Below are 24148 nucleotides of genomic sequence, written 5' to 3' on the forward strand. Positions count from 1 at the left end.
GAGCAAGGTCCAAGTCATTCTCTATGTAATGTTTTATATATCACACACTATATCCTTTAAAACAATTTTTGCATGTAACATATTTTTACAAAGAGAAGAGCCCAAGTGGTTAATTCATACCATTTGTTGTGAGCCACCCAGAGTCACCCGTTGGGGGAGATGGGCATCATACAAGTCTGAAAATAAATAAAAAATAAATAAATTTGTTCAGACAACAAATTTGGAAGCAATCATGGGGTTGCATGAGTGCTGACCCATTTTGGTAAAATGTTTGGTGATGTGCATGTAATTCCATGAGAATCCATGTGTAATTCTATAGAAGCAAAGCATTATATTACAACTGGCTTTTTATTGCCAAAACAATATATTGGATTTTAGTTGATTTCTCAGCAATTACATGTGCAGTCATCTTTTCTGCGTATGGATCTAATAAAACTTTTCTTTTTTGTTACTATATGCTATATAATATGCTCTAGAACAGCCTTTCCCAACTTGGTGCCTTTCAGATGTGTTGGACAAATTCCCATAACCCTTAACATATCTGAGGGAAGCTTGGGGAAAACTTGTCTAGAAACACATCACTAAACATTGTAAGTAATCTTAGATCCTTTTTTAGTAGCATCTGTCACTGGCATCACATCTACTGTTAATATTCAAAAGCAGACATGAGAAATCTATCTTGCAAAATAATATGTAGAAAATGATTGGAACTTGAATATTTCCTATTCAGATTATTATTATTATTATTATTATTATTATTATTATTATTATTATTTATTAATATATTATCAAAAAGGCTAAGGTATCCCAGGAAAGTGGATCTCTTTGATTGCCCTGTTGTATTTTACAATATCTTCTTTAAACACTGGTCACTACTCATCAACTAATAGCTGAAATGTCCCCCATCAGCCTTTCCATTTTTTTTCATGACAGTTGAGTTTACCAAGTGAATGAAATAATTTGTGGTTTTATAGTAGGCCTGCCTAATTTATACTGATGAAGCTTAATAACCCCCACTACTTGTAAGTATTAAAGTGCCCTTCAAATCAAGCTGATTCCCATGCCTGCATGGACACATCCATTTACTTTTCCTTTTGGCAACAGTACAAAGGTGGATTGTCCTCACCTCCTTCTAGAATGTTTCTTTGAGTTCCCAGTCTAGTCTAGAGCTCTATATTCCCTGGAGGGCTCTCACTGAAATATTAACCTTCCAAGCTAAGATTGGTTAAGTGCTGTCACTTGGTGAGATAGTCATGCATAGTGCCATCATAATCTCTACAAAAGTCTTTATTCTTTATCCCTTGAAACCATGGACACATCTGGCACTGTCAGATGTCAAGCCACTGTATAAGGCTGGCACACTATATTTTTGCCTCTTAATTTATAAATTGGCAGGCCTGCCCTGCAGATTGATCTGTCTCTCAGTAGGTGGCAGCTTCTACCTGATCTTGGAAGAACTTAAAAATGCTAAGTAGGGTCAGATCTGGGTGCTACTTGAATGGAGGGCCACCAGGAAATATGGGGCTGTAGGCTATTTTTGAAGGTTAAAAGAACATCCTAAAAGAAACCAGTGGCAAACTTTTTCTGTATTGCTGCCAAAAGCAAAGTAACATGGGTGTTTCCAAGTAGTTACCAGGAGGTGAGTCCAACTTAAGACAGACTTTAATTTTATACTTCTTGCAGATAGTCTTACATATAATTAGATCCTTTTATCATCTGTCCAATGCTCTGGTTATTTTTGTGTAGAGAGCCTTCTGTTAAAAAATCATAGAAGTCAATTGGAAAATTCAACTTTAAATCAAGAATATATTTTATCTCAGATTGGTCTACCGAACTATTCTAAAGAGCCAGGAAAATTTTTTAAATATTCCAACAGAAAGAAGAGACAATCATATAGCTGGTTACATGAGGTTTGTATTTTAGGAAAATACAAATCAGTTGTGATGACTGAAAATCACTGAGTAACTGTATAGTTTATATCTCTGGACACAGGCAGCAGTATCTTTCCTTTTGGATTTCTCAGCTGCCCTCTGCATAAAAAAGTGGGCCATAAATATTAGCAGCAGAAGAACAATAGCAGCAGCAGCAGCAGCAGCAGCAATTCTCTTTACCTGAGGTATAAGATGTGCCTTTCCTGTACAATATATAATATTATGCAAATCTATTTTGATCAACAGAAGTTTGGCATGCATGACATATAGTTGCAGTTTTATCAGGCTGTAAGCAACTATCCATGCTGGTCTATGTACTGTATAGGGAGCAATCCCAACAGTTTCCCCAGCATTGGAACTAAGATGACAGTTGTTTGAGAAGTTCCTCAAACTTCCAGCCAGCAGGCCAAAGAGAATTGATGGATGCCAGGTTGAAGAGGACTGCTTCAGTAATCTTTTTTTTTTCATTTATTAGCTTACAGTGCCTTATGACTTGTCAGGACTTGCATGTCTGAAGCTGAAGGAGACAAGCTTTTTACAGACAAAGTTTAGTTAACACTTGGGGAAGGCAGGTCTTCAGAACTGGAGATCTAAATTCAGGCTTAGGCAATCAAATGTTGATTTAGTCAGAGCCAGCATGGAATACATGGAACAGTTAACTCCTTGAGAAATATTGAAAAGCTATGGAATTTGATGAAATTAGGATCACAAGGAAAAAAAAATACCATAGGTTAGTTTCATGAGATATTTAAAGCCTCCAAATAGCTATTTAAGGTAGCCATACTTCTCTCTCTTGTCCCAGAAACATAAGGCTGTTTTTTCTTGACCTGTATCTTCTTTAAACAAAGTCAAATTACTTATACAGGTGGTCCTCAACTTACGGCCACAATTGGGCCTGGAACTGTCACTAAGTGAAGTGGTTGTTTAAGTGAGTCATGCCCGATTTTGCAACCTTTTTTGCCACAGTCATTAAGCAAATCATTGCAGTCATTAAGCAAATCACATGGTCATTAAATGAATCTGGCTTCTCCATTGACTTTGCTTGTTGGAAGCCCCCTGGAAAGGTTGCAAATGGTGATCATGTGACCCCGGGATGCTGCAACCGTCATAAAAACATGCTGGTTTCCAAGCACCTGAATTTTAATCACAAGACAGTGGGGATGCTGAACAGTTGTAAGTGCAAAAACCAGTCGTAAGTCTTTTTTCAGCACCATCGTAACTTCAGTCATTAAATGAATGGTCGTAAGTCAAGGACTACCTGTAATAACAAACTTAACTACATAGACATATATTCTACAGTCTCTGTGGAAAATATCTGTACTTGATGAAAAGGTTCGATTAAATCTTTCTTAGCGCTCAGGCAGTGAAAGATGCACTAATCTCACGCTATGAAGCATTATTGTTTGCATATTTCATAATTGTGTATTTTAACATGATCTTCCAGAATCCTAACTAGACTACTTCATGAGCAATCTGCTTTGATGGGTGAAGAAGGCTTGGCATTTCAGGATAGTTATTTTAGTAGTGATTTTAAGTGAAGCAGTTGGATGAAATGTGAAAATGTGTCTCTATGATACCTACATTTCAGAGATTTTTGGTGCAATTGATCAATTTAATATGATTTGCTCAGCTGGTAGACCAGATTTTCTGTTTCCAAGACAGACTAATCATAAAGAATACATTCTTATGCTGGGTTGCATAGGAAGTGTTTTTAACTTTGTTTTGCTGTTGTTGCATTTTTATATTTTTTAAAATCTGTACTGTGTGTCAAGTTCCAGTGTGCTCATACTCCATGTAAAGTAAATCCAGTACAGTGGGAGGTACATTGAGTTTATTCTTTTTATTTCTTTGTGGCTTTGGTCAGTCCTTGCATTCACATACACAAGAATTAGCTTATGATGTCCAGGGTTGAATACTTTAAAAAAGTACTTTAAAAAATATTTAATGCAAAGTGATTAAGGTAAGAGCAGCATATTTGGTACTTGGTTATGTAACTTTGACTTTTTACTAAATATCAGGACTGCTATTAGATATTACTGGTTAATCAAAATCAATTTATCCAGCCAGTCTTCCTGGTCTTTGTCCACTCTACTTTCTAGGTGACATGGATATTTGGATGAATTTCTCTGAATTAGTACAAGGCTTACTGCACTTCTGCCATTTTTCTTTTTTCTTGTGGTGGAAAAACAGATTGGGCAGAGATTATAGGAAGCTATAATTTGCCAACAGTCATATGGAAGCCAAATCCTCATTTTATCTTCCCATGAATGGATGTTTTAAATTTGGAAAACTGTGTAGCATGCATAGAATACCAAACTAAAGTGTGTGGAATTCATTCTAGTCATGCATTTGAAGTATAAACAAAAGTCAACCTGTGCTTATTTTCAGGAAATAGTAATTCCATGTAACTCCATTGGCCCCTGCACTGATTATTTAATGACAATATAGAGTAACCTCACCCTTTGATTCTGCTCTCTTCTGCCACAAATTACCTTAACCCTTTCCCTTTATCTTTCTACAGTTTGTAACTCTATTTGTAATTCAGCTCAACATCAACATATCAGAATTAAATCAGGAACAAACGTCCAGACCAAATCTTGTGTTCTCTATGGCTATGCTGTGTAAACACAGTCTATAGTTTCCCCTCTAAAACATCCAGAATGGATGCAATCCAAATTTTAATCAAATACAATTTTGTTTTGACTGAACATATGGTAAGCAATGGGGCTTCCAGCATCATTTTTATATGATGTACCACACTGATAGTAACAAAAAGGCATGGAAATACCTGTATTTTCCCATCATCTCCAATTTCTAGTAATAGTTAGGAATATTTCTAAGTATTTGAAGAGTCTTAATTTGTATCTTGGATTGCCCAGTACCATTGGCTATTTTATTCAGCATCACGCATTTTGTCCCAAAGCCATCTTTGCCTTTAAATTATAGGTACTGTTTTCAACCAGGGAGCCTCCAGTAGAATGGAAGAATTTGCTGTTTTTGCTGTCAGCATGTTTTATAAGACCATCAAGGACTATCACAGACATTATTTCTTGCATGCCCAATTTCCAATCAGGTAATGGGCTACAATGGGTGAATTACAGCACATTTTAAAAATTCTTTGTCGTACAGCTGTATGTACTTCAAAACAATTTCTGTATTGGAATTATCCTTCAAATTAACACTTCAGTGAAACAATACATACTGTGATTTGATAGTTTTAAAACAATGTTTATTGCTTATAATTTCCAGAAAGGGGGAAAAAAAATTAAACATGCTCAGCAGTGAAGAGTGAACACATTTCATCAGTCCAATATTTAAAATCAGGTGTGACAGAGTCCTTGCATCAACATGAAACAATATTTATTTAGCATGCATGATAAATCCAATCCTAAATTGTGAAGTTCCATTTTTTGGGTAAATACTTAAACATTACATAAGAATCTTTGAACCTTATTTCTCTTCCCAATACCACAGTAACATGGATATTAAATCAAAACAGGATAATAGAGCAGGCCCACACATGCATGCCATCGTCTCTCCCATTTTTCACTTCCATCATATTGACATCTACTCTTAAATCCTCTGAGGTGTCCAATATGCAGAAATGACTTTTTTTTAATTAAATGCATCAAGATCAAAGGATACATATTTAATATTTTTTTAAAACCCAAACCAAGTGATTTGTTAAAATAGGGTATTCCAATTGTTCAGCAAGCCACTAACTCCATAAAATTCATCAATATTCTATTTTAAAAAATGTGAGTTTACAATCCTTCAAAACTTTGTTGTTCTAGCTACTGCTATTGCATCCAAATTATATGGACTGATAATGCATCCAAACTGTATAGACAAAAGTGTTTTAACTGCATATACTACCATTCATCACTTTGAGATTTACTTATTTATAAAACATGCTTCTAACGCCATCTGACTCCGTAACAACTATAGGCAGCTTACCCATTTAAAAAGGCGAGAAACATCACAATATCAGAAAAGAATTTTACATCTAACCTAAAGGAGCCCAATGACCAGGCTTTGGGGAAGAGCCAGGTTTCCAAGGCTCTTTTAAAAGCATGCAGGACAGGGGCAGTTTTAATCTCTGGGGGGACGCTGTTCCATAAGGCGGGCGCTATGACAGAGAAGGCACACTTTCTGGGTCATACTAGATGACCCTGTTTATTATTCTAATTGTGCAAATGAGGATTTTTGAGAAGAATCATCTGTTTTATCAATTTCTAGGAGAAAACACGTTAACATAGGGATTCCCCCCCCCCCCCATATTCATCTTTACATCTGGAACTTTGGGAGCACATAACTGGCACTCTCACAAAATAGATATAATAGTCAATCACAAAACATCAATTTCTCAGAAAGCAAACTGATGGGGGTTGTTCTCCATGTGTTCTCCTGATTTTTTTTTTCTTGATAGGTAGCCATTCTTCCAACAAAGCACTGGACTTCAGCCATTCATCTTTTTTCATTTGTCTTCTAGAATGTCTTTGGAGTATATGTGGAAACCAGTGTACAGTATTCCTGGAAATACCAGATTATGTCTGAAGTTTGATCTTTGGAGCATGTTAGTTTTCCATTTTTTTAATTAAGAGAATTGAAACAAAATAAAATCAAATCAGGTGAAACATGAAACCTGGTGGGCACAAAGATGTTGGTGGATGTATTGGTATCACCATATACAGTATACCATTTGGGGGATTTAGATCTTAAAGGAGATGTACATGATGATGATACATTCAGATTCTTATGTTATTTGTGACAAAAACCAGCTCACTTAATAACAGCTGTTGAATTACTATTTCTTACCTAATATGGCACAATGACTCTTTCCATAATACTTCTGTAGGAGTCTTGGAAACCACATTTCCTAATTTCTTTCATTAAAAATCAATGCAACAAATTAAACTTGAGCAATGAAAGCTATCAACCACTTATGAAAAGTACATTCATTACCACATCCTTCTTACAACTAAAAGACAGTTGGTTTGGAATGCTAACATGATAATTAAGTTTAATAACCTATACCGAGTTCTTATTCACCATGTATTTGACTGAGTTTTCCTTCTACTTTAATATACAAGTTAATATAAGACCTTTTTTACAAGCATTCTGTGTTTTTAAGAATGTTTATTGTCCTTAAACTTGTAAGTCAAGGAGTTTCAGATTTTAGAGACATTTCAGCAATTAGAAATTGCAATTTATGATTGTTAGTCAAGTGCCCACAAATCCTATTTATGTAAATTGTCTACAAATGCAATTTGATACTTATTCTAAAATGAAAACCTATTCATCGTTACTTAGGTGATTTATGCTGAGTTGACTTTCCTGATTTGACTTACTGAAGGGCCTCAGGTGTGCATAATAATATTGGTAGTAAAACCAACAAAAAGTGTATTTTTAAAATATTCATACTGTATATGTAGATAAAGAATGCAAAAAATTGCACAAAGATGATGATTAGACTAATCAGGCATTTTGAAAGGCAAATAGATGCAAATCACTATAAATTTTGCCCCCAAAAGTTCACGCACAGAAATAATAGCAAGGATTTTAAAAAGACTTTTTATAGCAGAAAAACTGGCAAAATAAGATACAATAAGATCACCTACCTTAGTATTCTTTCAATGCTGTTCAGGATTACTGAACAAGTTCAGACATCATAAAAACAAATAGGAAATTGATTCCAAGTGATTTACATATACTTTTACCTAGCTGAATTGTCTAAAATAGGAAGTACAGGCTTATATTTAAAATGGATATTAACTAGATTAATACCCATTTTAATACAAATCCTACACAAGGCAATATAGAAAGTTCAAATTGCAACATCCTGCTTATGAATGCAGAGAGGCTCCATTCAGTTCTGAAACTCTTTTTCTGAGACAGAAATCAATGGTGTGCCTCTCAGAAGCAGATACCCTTTCTAGCTACACTAACAGAAAGGTACTGAAGCAAAGGAATCAGTATGATGCAGTCCAAATGGTGGCATACAAAGGCAGGAATGCCTGGGTTTGTTGTGTATCACTATCACAGTCCTGTCATGATTGTGCTGAAATCTCATTTCTCCAAGCAGTCACAACAGTAACAGGGGCATAAGCTTTGGGCCGGGAAAAGCCAGCCTTTCTGCTTTTGCAATCTGAATGTCATGCCAAGGAGAAACTGCCTTGGGGAAAGTTATCTTGATACACTGGCACATAAGTATAGGTTATCCTTAACATTTTTATTGGTCAGAAACTAAAGAATTTGAGAGGTTGAACTCATTATCTCTATTACGTCTTGCCAGAAGCACTTAAGCATCCCAGAATGTATTATCCTCCGTGTAGTTTAAGTCTTATCTGCAGTGTCTTACAAAAGGTTATGTCCAATTAAGCTTTCTTAGCCACCTGGATAATGAGTTCTATAAAAAAAAGAAGCATTTTCCGTTTTAATCTTTCCTCTACAAACCTTTAACCATTATTAGCTAGAAACTATTTAAAAAGCTAAGTTAATTTTATTAATTCTGAAGTTTTAATTTTTAGGACACAAATGTAAAAAGGCAGATACTGCTGCAAATGGTTTGAACCTGAAAAGAGTCTCTGCCCGGTCCACTGCATCATAACATAAACAAACCCATTCATCTAGGTTCAATAGGCCACCTGTGTTACATTTCATGTATATAATATAGGATGTGAGATTTACAAGCTCAGAAACGTGTTCTGGTTGAGAAGTGCAAAATCAGACATGCATTTTTTTTTTATAAGAATTGAAATTTTCTCTCCCACACACGCTCCCACACACACCTGCTCACACATAAGGCTCTATCCAGAGCATAAGTGTGTGATATTCTAACTACTGGCAAACTATTTACATTCGATACATAATCCCTTTCTATAGTATGTCCAGGAACTGGTTTGCAAGAAAGGATAATTGTACTCAAATAGGAGTGGAAGAAAAAAGAAAAACCCTTCCCATTTTGCTTTGCTTTTTCTAAAATAAAAATAAAATAAAATAAATAAATAAAATAAATAAATAAAATAAAATAAATAAAATAAAATAAAAAATAAAAATAAAAATAAAAAAAAAATAAAAAAAAATATAGTGCTAAGGATTCTTGTGCCAGAATGGAGCATATAGTGCATTTTAAAATTTGGTTCCAACCCAAGAGAATGTTGGAAAGACATTATTTAAAGGGGATCAGAACTCTCAGAAAAACAACCGGTATAAGGCCAAATGTGGTTAAGAACGGGGAGAAGCCCCCAGGGGGAAAGGCAGCCAGGCAGTGAATGAGATGAGGGACTGCTCCCTTCTAAAACTCTCCTTCGATCTCTCTCCCAGCTATATGACCCAGAATGGAGGGTATGCAGCCTGCCCTGGGCTTCCCAGGGCAGGCATACAGTAACACAGAGATGCAACACACAAAGGAGATTCCAGAAATACACACACAGGCACGACATAGTACACAGGAAAAAAATTACAGAGAAATAAAAGTGTTTAGTTCAATAGCTTAGCCAGAAAGTCCATCTAATGAACAATAGCTTCTGCCACAATTGTCCTGAAACACTGGCAATTGCTTTTCCTTCTATTTGAGAAGGCTTAAAATAATCCAGATTAGAGAATGGCTAAATGTATGGTCCACCACATGCTCTCATAAAATCGAAGTCACATCTGGGGCAGGCTCTTAGAAAGTTGTCTCAAAGAAACAGATATTCAGGGAGAGATTATAATTTGTCCATTTAAGGATATTGTTCACTTTCACCCAGGATTATCACACTGGGTTCCTGCCCAATCAATTCTCTCCATTTCATATGCTGTTACTTTTCTTTTGTAGATGGTAGCCTCCTTGTTCTTGTCTAATAAAATGGATTACAAAAACTAAACCAGCAGAATATTCACAGTACCAGCAACTGTTTATGTGGGTGTAGAGATGCATCTAAATTAAATGCTGGTGCACCAGCCTCTTTTATATTTTCTTCCAAATGTTACCATTATCTATCTGAAAGAGATTACAGGTACATTTTCCATAATGTGGAGGGGTGGGGGGCAGATGGCCTTCCATTAAGAGTGCACCAGATTTCTTTGCAGACTGATTCTGAAAAAGTTTATCCTATCCCTATGCTCAGATGCAGGATGAAGCAGAAATCACGGGTACACTGGATAATTTGGGACACTTACATTTACTAAAGCATGTAAATGGCTCTAAGCTACTCTGTCTAGACTCAGAAATCTCAGTATAATTTTGGCTCTGATTTGTTGTTCCAGAGTATCATCCTGCTGAAAATAGAAGCACTACAGCTGTCCCCCCGACACACACACACAAAAGGGAGGGGGAAACGTACATATTTGTGCTTGCTTGCTTAAAATACCTTCTGAAAAGAGAGAAATAGTCATTCACAAATCTGTCCTAAATTCAGAATGACCCCTGCAATCAAGCCACCATCAGTGACACCAACTGCAGCCTTTTGGATGGGTGCTAAGATAAGAGCTAGGACCTTTCAGATACAGTATACTGAGGACCAACAGGAGAAATCAAGAACAGGCAGGGTAGGCGTGAACCTCATCCAAATTGGGCTCTAAGGATTATGGGAGTTTTGTAAACACTGCAGAAGCAGTCTAGGCAACAGGATTCTCTACAATTAAAAGAGAACAAAAATATACCATATGTATGGTGATGGATTCAGACTAAAGGATGCAATCCAATTTGGGAAGTAAATTTAACTGACCAAACCCTAGCTACTTTAAGAATATATGGCTAAAATATAGCTCAAAAAAGTATCAATGATAAATGATCATTTTAATATTTTTATTGCACATTAAAAAGGAAAAAGGGAGAGATACAGCATTTACAGTGAAAGAACTTTATTTGTGGCAACGCCGGAATTCTAGCACAAGTTACAGGGTATTATGAAAAAGTCCACATGCTTGGATCTCCATGAGAAGGAGTTAGTATATTTTATTTAGTATATTTCTTTAGTATATTTTACCCTGTCACATTCATGTGAGCTTCTCTTACATATAACACAGAACCATCTAGCCAAGCATTCCCAACTTGGTTCACAATGGTTTTCTAAGGTCAGAGTGCAGGTCTTTTCCACCCTTATGAACCTATAAGCAGACATGCTGAATGTTGCAAGGGTGATCCTACCATGGAGTGCATTCCTACGACAAGCTAAATCTCCTCAAATATCTTTGGCCAAATAGAGGTTATGTTTTAATCCCAAATCACGTGAGAATTTGACATAGCCCAAATGGGAAAATAGCAGGTAAAGTATTTTAATGGAACACTTAAGCCAAATAAAAGATCAATACTTTGAATCGGTTGATTTCTAAAGCTGGTTTCAAAAACTTTTTAGAGATTGAATTTTGAACATGACTTGCCTACAACATTCACATGGCAATACATATAATTGAAAGATGTACTAAGCATGGTCCAAATATATTAGCAGATTCAGAATTATCTGTAATTTTAGGATCCTCAATAGATGCAGCACTCAAAAGGAAACCATTAAGCCAATTTTAGAAGGAATTATAAAGTAAAATTAAAGTTTATATCAGTTCTTTATTTGAATTGTGGAATGAAGAACTGAAATATTCAATTTTGGAGAATCACTGGATCCTGGTGTTAAGAAATATAAAATATACTTCCTATGATTTAAAAACAAAATTAATTCATCAGAAAATATTTTATATTTTTCTACCACTCAAAGAATGTTTAAAAAAGGTTAGGCATCAGATTTTCTGTGCTAGTGCTATAAAAAATTTGAAGAAACTTTAACTCATATGATCTGATCTGGTTCAGCTATAAAATCACTTTGTTTTCAAATTACTATATATGTCAATACAATTCTGAGAAAAAAACCTTTATAGTTAAGGACTCAATGTGATGTTGAACTATATTCATAAAACATGAAATCTGTCATCTCATGAAGAGCTTTGGCTCTATCAAGCCTGGGCATGGCTAAGACGATCATTTTACATAAATGGAAAGAAACTTGTCCTTCTGCTTTTAGGGACTGGATTCAGGATACGATTTTATGTATTTTTTAGAAATTTATGTGTTCTGAAAATGAAAAGGTGAAGCAGAATATTTCTATATGATAATAAGCTTATGGATTGGATTAATTTTGTATTGATACCTATGGGTATTATATGGATCTTTTTACATTTTTTTTGTTAAGTAGCCTTTTTTTCCTCTTTTTTGTTATGTTTATTTTAATCATCACAATATAGTTTGGTATTTTGTTTTGTTTTCTTCACTGTATAACCATGATTTTTTTCCTGTTGGCATTGTAATTATTTGTATTTCACTATTAAAAATAATTTTAAAAAAACATGGAGTGCATATGAAAGGAGCTATGTCCTCTTTCATATTAAACCAATGACTTAACACTGGATTATATACAATAAATGTGCATTAAAAGGTTTTTCCTTCTTTAAGCTTAGTTCTAATCAAATAAAAATACCACTATATATCATTGACATATAGGTGTTGTACAAAACAACACAAACTGCCATTTAGGTTAACAGGATTAAAGAGGTTATAAATAGAGTGATTTCTGTGGAATGAGTGAAATACCAATCAAGCACTTAGAGAACAGTTTCAGGGGAGATGGCCATGATGAAAAGAACTTTTAAGGTGCTGTTAAATCCTAGGCTTTCAAATTATTTTGGGAGAGGGAGTACAGCACGCTCTACGGGTGCAGGCATGACGTTCTCACAGCAGGAGGATCCCAAGATAGCTGAAACTTTCCCTTTGCATCAGCCAAGAATTGGCACTGCCATTATTGCTACCTGTATGAAAGAAATAAAACAACTTAGTGGCTTCCACACATTGTGCTACACTAGTGGAAGGTTTGCTTGGTTTTGCTTAGTGTGATATGTGAACTATCAATGGTTAAGCAAACTATGCCTTAGCATATACTGTACATGAACCAGGCACCTTCTTCCTAGTGTCTCTGCAAGTTAGTACCAAAACCACTGCCATCTCTTGTTTTTCCCCAAATGAAGCTTTTATTGTACAATCCTCCTTCAACACACTTAGACATTTTAAAGCAACTGAAATTTTTAATATTCCATTTGTAACCTGTGTTTTCCCACAATTTTTTCTGAGTTTTTTTTAAACACTCAGAAAAAGGAAGAGGGAAAAACTGCACAATGCTTTTTAACTGAAAGCACTTTATCTATTAGGGAGCAGCCTACATTTTTGGTGGTTTCTATTCTACATCACAAGGTATTGATTCCACTGGACATATTTCTTGCCGCCACTCTCTCCCCAGCGTGTCCTTGCTAAGACCTTAATGTATTCCAGATTTCTTTTAAAAAAAATAACTGCCTGAATTCAGACACATAACCAGTATGGGGCATCTACATCCACCAGAACATTTCCCAGAAAGATATGAGACTTTCAAATTTTTGAGAAAGTGCATTGCAGAGAAATCATATATCACATACTATACTTTCCTTCCTTTGGTAAAATCAGACAGACCCAACCAAGATGTATTTGAGAATTCAACATTTCTCTCTCTCTGATGGAATTACATTAAATCCTTGATTTAGTGGACTTTGGATGTAATTGGCTAAATTTCTGCCTTTCACCTCCTCTTCCCCCAAAATAACAGACAAGTCCATTGCATCCAAAGTACTCCAGATGAGACAGTTAAAAATTAAATTTACATTCATTTTGTATCATTTGTGTAATGACATCCTTACTCAAAGATGCAAATTGCATCATTTGCCTCAATTTGTCATTTGCACAAATGATGCAGATCACCACAAATTATTTAATTTGCATTTTGATGGATATACAAAATTAATGGGCATTCCCTCTCAACTGGTCTGTTAAACTGAGGTTTCACTGTAATTTATTTATTTTTAAAAACCCACAGAAATCTTGGAAATCCTAAGAAGAAGAAGAAAAAGAAGAAGAAGGGGAAGAAGAAGAAGAAGAAGAAATAATAATAATAATAATAATAATAATAATAATAATAATTATTATTATTATTATTATTATTATTATTAAAAAGCAGCAGCAGGAGAATCCTTATCCTATTTGCTAAAACCCAGCATCTCCAAGTATGGGAAATGATGTAGATAGAAAAGCATTTGAGGGCAATTTTAGTAGAGAAACAAGTCTAGGGTACATTTTAGGAAGCCTTTTCTCCTGATGCTATTTTACTCCAAGTCTCTGCCTTCCAATACTACTTTTCATATATAATAAAAGAGACACAGAACTGAATGTAATTTCTAATTTGGTCCCAAATTATTCTATAGATAATATTACAATTCTTCCAAACATTAAAATGCTGCATTTACACTGAAATTGCACTTCTGAACACAAAACCAGCGTGATGAAACTTTAGCACAACCACAAAATTAAGGTTGTATATATTTTAGACTACAGCTTATACATCAAAGCACAACAGTGTAACTGAAGATAAAGAGGGACACTGAATCACCTACATATAATTTGCTCTTACCTAGGCCTCATTTTCTACTTAGTGACCAATACCAAATACAACGAGTTGAGAGTTTTTAGCCAACCTTAGCTGACCCTGAAAAGCTAAGTAGGGCCACAGCTAGTTAGTACCTGGATGGGGAAATATTTCAGGAAATCCAGGGCTGCAGACTAGACTGAGAAATTAAAAAAAAAAATCCAGAAGACAGCAGTATATCTTTAAAAATAACTCTACATCAAAATGGCACAATCACATCTAAGACAGAGATACAAGATTTAATCCAATAGTTTGGGGGGAGGGGTGAATGCCTGAACTAGTCCCTGCAGTTTTCTTGGCAAGATTTTCAGAAGTGGTTTGCCCTGGCTTCCTCCCAGGGCTGAGAGTGACTGGCCCAAGGCTTCATGCCTAAGGTGGGACTAAAACTTGACATTTCTCACTTTCTAGCCTGATGCCTTAACCACTACACCAACTGGCTTTCAATTGAATAGTATTCATCCCCAAATCTTCTGGAAGAAGATCTGAATGTACCTTACAGTGACTAACCCATTTTTTTTTCATTCTTATTCTTTCCAGCAAAAGAAAAGCAAAGAATTTACTACTTCTGTCTGTATGTCTGTCTCTTTTCAGGTGCACTGAGATACTTTATCCCAGTAAGATTAGCAGTTTTACACACAAGATAGATTAGGAGTTCTAAAAGTTGATATATGATATTATTCTGTTAGTTTGTTCATCACTCTATATATTATTTTCCCTTTAAATAAATTGTGAGCCACTGGAAATATACATAGAACTAATTCTTTTTTTTTTTTTTTCCAGAGTGCAAAGGATTTCTGTTGTTCAGAAAGAAGGCAACAGCATAAAATTAATAAACATGATTAAAATGCACATATAATTAGTGACAGAAATATGTAATCCAAGTAAGTTTTAAAACAAAGTTACAGATGCCTCATTGCAACTGGGGTACTCTGTTTTAATTAGTATTAAGATTCTTGCTACATTTAAATATAGATTGGCATAGTAGTTTGAATCATCTAGGCAAAAAATCAACGTAATAACTTTCTCCTTATTTCCGTATCAGAACAAACTGTATTAAAAATTTGTTCATAGTCTCTTATTATCAAAACAACATAAACATAATACAATCTACAGATAATGAAGAATTTTTGTGTGTTCTGGAGCTCTCCTCGCTTTAGCATTGCTTCTGTGAAAAAATATTACCAGAATTCTTACTTGACTGCTTCAAAAATCAAACTCTATTTCTAGTCATAACATCAGAGGCAGTATCATTCAAATGTGTCCTCTGTTTTACCTTTATTCTTTGTTTCCATTTAAAAAAAAACTTCCTTAAACAATTTTTAGACATTTATCTCAGTGTGCTGCTGAATATTTAATCTAACAATATTTGTCCTTCCTTTTAGCATCCTTCTGTTAATTTTTTCATTTTAATATAAATGGGTCTCAAATAACTAACATATTAACATTAATACTATAAATTAATTATCTGATGTGATGAAGCCAACATTTGAAATTAATCTCTTTATGATCAGTAGAAAATACTTCAATTATAAAGCATCATTGTCTTATTTTTCAATAAGTTTGGGCCTAGTAGAAGAAGCAGTTTACACATTACAATATTGAAGTTATTGACTAAAAAAGGAAAACTTTATCAGGATAATGACTGCAAAGTGAAAGTCTCACTATTTTCCAAGAAAATTAGATCAATATTAAATAAACTGGCTTTTGAAACTGTGGAATTAGAAACATAACATTTAAAGCCCTAAGGATTTTTGATCAACTAATCATATACTGATATAGGATCTGACAATCCCCCATAATGGTGGGGATTTTTTTAGATAATGGATTACATAGTGCCATATAAAAATGCAGCAATGTGAGTTTTCTATGCACACATTCAAGTACACAAGAATTTGTCTGTTGCATTATATTGCTGTGCAAGACACTACTGTCAAATAACAAGTCAAAACCTTTTTTTCAATTCTTACACAGGACTAGAAAGTGATCTTAAAAAATAGTATCCTTTTACTATATAAGTATATAATCTAACTGCAGTCACAGTGCAATCCTCTCTGTAATTTGTGACTTACTAATCAAGCATGTTTTGGCAAAGTAATTACAACAACTCACACCAAAAATGCATAATGCCAGTCCTTCAAAGTCCTCTGTTCTTGCTATTTCAAATCATGTAACAGATCTTTCTAAAGAAATAATTGGCTGCTATAGATTTAGAGGATTTTGGAAACTGAAACAAAGCAGAGACTCATTTCTGAATGCAAGTATGTATCACTATCAAGGTGAAAATGTTGATGAATTATCTGTTAGCTTTATACTTGGAGGCATCCCTGGGTTCACTGCTAGGGTTGCTCCAGTCATCCGCTTCTGGAGTGGTTTTGTAATGTCGCCAAGCTGACTTATTAAAAACTGGTAGTCTTTCAAATGATTCACTCGAAAGAGCCTAAAGAAAGAAAGAGTGACAAAATCATGCTTCAGATCATTCCAAGTGGTTTCAAGAAAATTAAATAGAGTGAGACTGATCACCATATTAAATGAAGAAAAAGCATATATACTCAATACAGATTCAACGGAAGGTATTCTTTATTTCATCTTTTGCATTCTTTATTTTCAGTCTTTATTTCATTACCTGTACTTTTGTATGCATTGGAGCATGTGGATTTATATCTTCTTACCACAGACATATAATAATATTTTGTTACTGAAGTCCTACAATATATCCTGACTCAGACTTGGAGTTTGTTTCAATAATGAAACATTCCATTGTCTGTTAGCTGGAACTATGCTTTCTATTTAGCAACAGTTTTCGCTTCCATTTAGCAACAGTTTTCTCATATGGATTTATTGGAAAGAATAAACAGAGAAAAGTTTAGTAATGTCATAACTGAACTTAGTTACTCATCTGGTTCCAAAGGTAATTTTATTATCCATGAATAAAGAATCCAAGAAAATGTTCCAAGAATGTGAAAAAGTATTAGCTTGAGTACATCTGTATGACTTCTAATACAAATACTTAGCAATAAAACACTTGTCCTGATGCTAAAACTTAATCAGTTATGAGATTTTTATGTTCTTATAAGAGTTACTACAGTATGTTCATAGGGTTCCCCTGTAGTAGTCCATTATTACCTTCAAATAGATTACAGCATCTGTACCCACTCCTTCCATAGAGTATAGTTTGAGGTCACCTTGAAAATATCGAGCATAAAGACGAGAAATTGGCAGACCATACCCATATCCAGCCTAAGAAAAAAATCAGTGACACAAGAATTTAAAAACTGAACTCTTAGAGTTACAGACTACCTTCACACAGATTCCTCTCTCTCTTCTTAGAATTAAAATACCTTCCATTGTTTGCCATCAATTATGTGATGCAAAGGGCAGAGTATCCAAAGTTGTGTCCCCTATTTTGTGCCACAGTATTCCAAGATAGATTACAACTCTCTGTCTCTCCTTATGCTTCAATTCACCAACATCCCACCTCATTTAACAATGGAGAACTGTTCTTTCAATTTGGTAACATTTCTATGCTTGAATTCGGAGTTAGTGAATAAGCCTTACTGTATTTTGAAATGCCTAGTGGCAAAAAACAAAAAGCATTTGTTATGTTATGCCTCTCTTTCCTTTTTACACAAAAATAAAATCTACATGCATAAAATCTTATTTGCTCTTTTACCCATATGTAAAATCCCACTCACATTTCAAGGATGTTCAGGTCTAATGGACACTCCTTCCCTCCTATTCATCTGTTAAATTGAGGCTTTATTACGCACATGAAATTTACAAATAGTGACCTTCTAGTATCTTTATCTCAAAACAGTATTAACTTATTTGCTAATAATATCAACTTCTGTGTAAAGTTCTTATCCATGTTTTACCTTATCTATATTAGCATCATTCTTATTGTTGTTATTACAAACAGCGCTTTCCCACCCACCTCTCACAATCACAAAGTAGGCTACCCATCATGGTTCAGAGACATTTTGAAACTGGGTCTCTTCACTCTAAATAACACACCAATGGTTTTTCATTTTTAACACTGAAAAAGTCAGGTTTATCTCTAGAAAAAACTTATTTATTTCTCTGTATGCCATCCAATCCCTAAAAGGTAACTAACAATCTCATCTTCCCCAAATACAGTAGGAACAGCCTTTTGTTTTATTTCAAACAAAATGTTTTTCCAAGACTTTACTAGTGTTCTGAATTAAAAAATAAGTAAAAATAAAATGCAGATTTTTTTCCAAATCTCTTATTCTAGTTATTGCTGCTGCATGTTTTCTTTTATATATTATGAATCATCTTGAGTGCCATCTATAGATGCAAGAAAAAATTATTTTACATGACTGTATTATGTTTTGAACCATCTCTCCAAATGTAATAGTAATATATAAAATGGGATTCCTCACAACACAACCAAAGTCTATATTAAATTTTCAGTGATATGAAGTGAAGAACAAATCTCAGCAGCTTATTAACATAAAACTAAATTCCAGACCAGATTCTAGGTCTCCTACTGGAACTCTTTCACATAAATAACCCAATCCTTTTTCATGGCTTCTGCATTAATCAATGTGCAATGTTACATCTGCATCTAACACCAACCTGACTGCTTTTGTCTCCACAGTAGAAAAGCAATGGAGAAAGGGGAGGTTCCAAAAGTGTAATTAGGAGGCTTCAATTTATTATGGTCAGAAATATAGCAGATATGCTGCTGTATCAAGGTATTTGCACTTATTTGACAATTCAATTAGAATTATGAATAATTTAAGTTCTGTAAGTTCTTTATTACATTTATTAAGACATTACAGATATATAGACTACAAGTATGCTTCCTATTTAAAAGGGACATTCAATATGGCTTGTGCTACTTTGCTAAAGATTGAGCATATGAAGGAAATCTTACTTATTAACATAAGAGGGAGAGTAAAATAAGTATCAAAACATATTCATATCTACTTTATAGGATAGTTTTACTCTTCTGACTTCACTCTTTCCTAAATGTTTACTGAATGGTGCTCTATCACGGATTTTATTCAAACAGCTCAAGGCTATTTCTCAGTTTAAATTCTGCCACTTTTCCCATTACTGAAACAAAGACACAGAATTCATGTTCAGCACATTTGAGAATTGTAATCATATTGTTTTAATGAAATGTATGGAAATGGCAACATGGAAAGGATCCCATGCCTGTTATTGTACAAGCAGTGATTTATATAAACTTATGCATACATTTGACAGCTGATAAACAAAATACAAAATATAAACTCAGAAAGAGTCCTATATGTGAGATTTACTAGTCCATTATTGGTGTTTCTCTTCTCACCCTGATGAAGGCTGAAACGTAAGTATCTGCAGAATTGATGGCAATATTAGGCATTACATTTTGCAAACTTTTAAGGTATGTTTTCAATACATACCCCATATACTGATTTTAAGTTTAATAACACATTAATAGCCTAAACATTAATATTATATCATTTAGACTCTATTATATATGTATTATTATGATGACATCTAAAGTGAAGGGCTTGTGTTCATATGACAAACTATTATTTCTAAATGTGTGTTGTGTTGAAAAACATGAGCTGCATCAGGGGACCATTTTGGCCTGCAGAAACGAACTTACCAAAGGTACAGCTCTTGATGGTTCCAAACTAGGCCTGGGAGCAGTTGAATACATGTAATTAAAAAGGCGATCTATTTTTCTCAGAGGCACACCACCACCTTTATCACTTATCTATAAAATAAAATCAGAATTTAATATAAGCAATGTCCTCCAAGGAAATAACAGTGTATGCCATATTTGTCTACAATTTCCAATGGTTAAAGTTACAGATCTAGAGAACAGAGACTTATAGAGCCTGAACTAAACTCAGAAGCAGCAATTCCAAAACATAAAGTTGAATCCATCATTCATGAAATAAGCCCAATATGCAGCCTCCAAATATTGATAAACACCATCCTAACTACAGCATACTGAAAAATAGGTGGCCTATGTCAGAAATGCCTGCTCAGTTTATGGAGTAACTAAAAACTAAGATGAATGCATAAATATTCAGACCTAGCCATAATAATTGGAAAGAAAATTCTACCTAAGAGAAAATTAACACCAATATCATCTTGTCATAAAAAATTCTCAGGGTTGTCTACTTCTTTATATTAACTACATTATTCACAGAGTTACTAAACACATATAGTTGTTTTCTACATCGTTTTACAAATAAAACAAGATTTTTTAATCTTAGTATATTATTTACCTTTATTGATAGGTCTTCTTTTCCCAAAGTGACTAATGTTTTAATTGATGGATAGCTTTCACATTTACCTTCATGTAGCTCCACTGTAGCTCGCATTGAATTCTGCAAATTGAGATGAAACATTTAACTTCTCAGAGACCCTTAACTCATGTTAGCAACAACACAGAAGATTTTACAAACTCTGCTCATGTTTTAATTTAATAGTATGAACTTCCCTAACATTTATGCACAAGACTTTAAAAAAGATAGTAACCTGAATGTTTTCATGTTTAAAGTATTGAAGTGTATATATGACATTATGTAAACATTGGTTTTTCTAGTCATGCAAATGTCAACTGTTGATTCATGTATGAACAGAGCCAATTACAGCCATTTAACACATCTTTGTACATGGGAGCATTTTCCTTTGTACAAAAATCACTGCAATTATGATAGAAGCCCAATCTTATTAATGTAACTGTATTTTTTAATTGGAGCTCTATCTAACTGATGCATGTGTTGTGAACAGCAGGCTGCAAGTCTGGCATACACAACCAGCCAGCCTGCTTTCCAGATAATTGTAGACGTATAATCCACATCTTCAATGAGGGAGAGATGTTCTTTGTCATGTCCACAGAGAGATACCCCAGCCCCTACTCCTATTTAGAGTATATAAGATTACTCTAAATCTTTTTACTTTTAACACCAAGGAATAATTTTCTGGATCAAGGCTGAGAAGAGAGAGGACTAGTATTGCTTCTAAGAGCCTCAAATTAAATTTGAGATTTCCATGGGAAAAAAAGAATTCTAAAAAATATAACAGGCACTTTCATCAGTACTAATTCTAAAGGTTAGATAACAAATCTAGGAAGAAATTTTCACTGAAAATTTGATGTTTCTTTCTCTGTGCTATGTATGTCTCATGCCTTTTATTTCTTTGTACAAGCTCAGTAATTTTTATTATGTATTTGTTTATTTATTTGACAGGTTTTATAGACCGCTTCAGTTAGAAATAGTTAACATACTATAACAGAAACCTGGCTGAGCCTGTAGAGTACACCTCCTCAAACCTGGTCTCATCAGATGTTATTCATGAGAACAATAATTATGTATGCATGTTATGCTTAGGCCTGAAACCTGAATGAAATGGGTCTAGATAATCAGCTTCCCCAGAACCCTTGGGAGCTGAAGCTTTAACAACCTTCCCCCAAAAGGGGAGGTTGAATGGTGCATTACTGTCCAGAATGTCCATACTGAGCAATGGTTTCTTGTGGAGGGGGTGCTTGTGAGGGTTCTTTGTTTTCCAATGACTGGACACACCACAGGGTAGCAAATCTGTTCAAAATGTTTTATTGCAGCACACATCTTCCCCAACAACAGACTACCGCTCTCTGCCAATTAGGACTTGCAAGGTGATGCTGCCATGTAAATATGTCTTTAATATTCAGTCCTTTAATACTTAGTTCAAGCAAAAGTCTATAAAATGCATAAAGACTGTATAAATATACAAAGTTTGTAAAGTCTGTAAAGTGGCATACAACCTTTGCCTTTTTCCAAACATTCTTGCACTAGTTGAGATTAGGTGCTGCTTCAGTGTGGTTGTTTCTTTTCTAAGTTGCTACTGAGCTCCCAGCAAAGCTCCAAGCTCCAGGCAGGACTCCCAACCAAGATATGCTGCTCACCACAACCTGTGGTCCTGGCAGTTGAATGACAGTCCTCTTGCCTGCTTATAATAGCTGCCAATCTTCAGATGTCACTTCTGCTTCCCCGTCTGTAGGCCGTTTGCTTGTCATCTTTCCTCTTACACACACCCTCTACACACACCTCGTCCTCCACTTTGTCTTAAGGTTTGCTCTTCTAAGCTAAGAGCCAGAGTGGGGTGAGGCTGACTCTGGACATCGGCAAAGCCTTGAAAACACCAGGGTGTGGCTCAATTATCACAGGCAGCTGGAACACTGGCCTGAATGCTTGTGAGTAGTCAGGGAAATGAGGGAAATGGGGTGGGAAGTGTTTCTACCTGGCTGCAGCTTACCTTTCCCAAGCACAGAGAGCAACCCCACCTTCACTCCCTCACAGTGCCCTACCACAACCTTCAAGGAAGATGCACCACCTCCTCACCCAAGGATAAATTTACCACTGCTCTAATCCAGGCACTTCTCACCTCCTGGAGTTTTCACCAACCAGGAAGGGCAGAAATTCAGACTATGCATGGCAGAACTGATGCTGCAGAAAACCTCGTCCACTTCCTTTGTGTCACAAGATCAAACTCAATCTGGTATAATCTGGCAAAATGAAGTCTCAGTCACATCCTCCAGATTTGCCAATCTGGTATCTAATTCCAAGCATATCCAAGTGATTTTTGTCTTCCAGATGCCTAGCGAATTCCTAGCAGTTTAAGAGATTACATTCCTACCTGAAACATGCATTTCAGCCTTTTATCACATCTCAAGTTGTGCATGAGTAAATACTCTCTCTTTGGAAACTTTTGAGGTTTGGAATAAGATATTGAAATCCCACTCCAATCTCTTTATATCCAGTTCTATATTTATAACAGATCAGGGAACTTGTGATCTGGCTGGAGCAATGTATTTTCTTTTGTAATTCCCCTGAAAGCTGCTATTTCCGCATGATTTTCAGCTCCATATTTACTTCTTTTATCAGGAAATGTTGGCATTCCTATATTTAAAAATTTAAAAAGTTATCAGTTTATCTTTTCTGTTTTTAAAATTAATGTTTTTTCTCTCTCATGACATTGGTTTATCCCCCAAGGACGGGCTGAAACCTCTAACCACATACCTTGGTGCCATATGGACAGGAGATTGTACTATAGGAATTAATTTATTTTTATCTTTTAATCATCAGAAAAGCAGCACAAGGTATGAGAGCCATATGTTTCTTATATACCAGAGTTTAAGGGTGTGGATGCCAGGGTGAGGCACCCCCTGAAAGACAGGTGCGGCAGCAAGAACTACCAGGACACTACTCCAAAGCAGAAAGTAGGGCCATGATGTGAAGACCCAGATGGCTTCTGGGAGGTGAGGTTTGCAACCTTCACCCGTCCATCCTATGGGCTGTCTGCTTCAATATGTTAACTATTTCCATGAAACAACAATAAATGAAACATAGGAGAGGTGAGTGCCCAATTTCAGACAGCAAAACATTCAGCACCTAAAAGTTTTCCCATGTTGTCAAAATCTGTTGCTCAAGTCTGACTCTTAATTAGCATTCACAATTTGTCATCAAAGACAATATTGCATCCAAATGTGTACCCATGGCTATATTTAGGATGAAGCTTGATAACGCTACTTCTGGTACACTCAGCAAGAAGCCAAATAAGATCTATCTCCCTCCCATGATGTTAGTTTACTTACCTTAAACAATTCAAAAAGCATATGAAACAAATGCGAGGGTACATAGACAACTTGAATGGGCCTGCCTGGTGTTTTAGCTAGAAAACATAAATAAAACTTTTATTAATTAAAAATTAAAGTCAAGTTAACATTAACAA

At 35.1% G+C, this 24148-nt stretch overlaps 1 protein-coding gene across 2 annotated transcripts in view; it reads right to left on the reverse strand.

Annotated features, from left to right (window-relative positions):
- Positions 1–5138: 5138 nt before the first annotated feature.
- Positions 5139–24148, reverse strand: part of PDK3 (pyruvate dehydrogenase kinase 3) — a 61728-nt gene continuing 42718 nt past the window's right edge. The window contains exons 7-12 of one of the 2 annotated variants that reach the window (XM_088144814.1): positions 24012–24088; positions 20662–20763; positions 20031–20141; positions 17534–17647; positions 16723–16847; positions 5139–12710 (exon numbers count right to left, since the gene is read on the reverse strand). In XM_088144814.1, coding sequence (XP_088000940.1) covers positions 12707–12710; positions 16723–16847; positions 17534–17647; positions 20031–20141; positions 20662–20763; positions 24012–24088 — 533 coding nt within the window. In that variant the 3' untranslated portion in view covers positions 5139–12706. Of the gene's footprint in view, positions 12711–15670; positions 16848–17533; positions 17648–20030; positions 20142–20661; positions 20764–24011; positions 24089–24148 lie in introns of those variants that run through there. The other variant, XM_088144813.1, reaches the window with a different exon arrangement.

This window comes from Python bivittatus, unplaced genomic scaffold, assembly GCF_059951505.1.
Source record: "Python bivittatus isolate LINGU-HERP-01145 unplaced genomic scaffold, Pbiv_v1 ctg000350_np1212, whole genome shotgun sequence".
Classification (NCBI taxonomy): Eukaryota; Metazoa; Chordata; class Lepidosauria; order Squamata; family Pythonidae; genus Python; species Python bivittatus.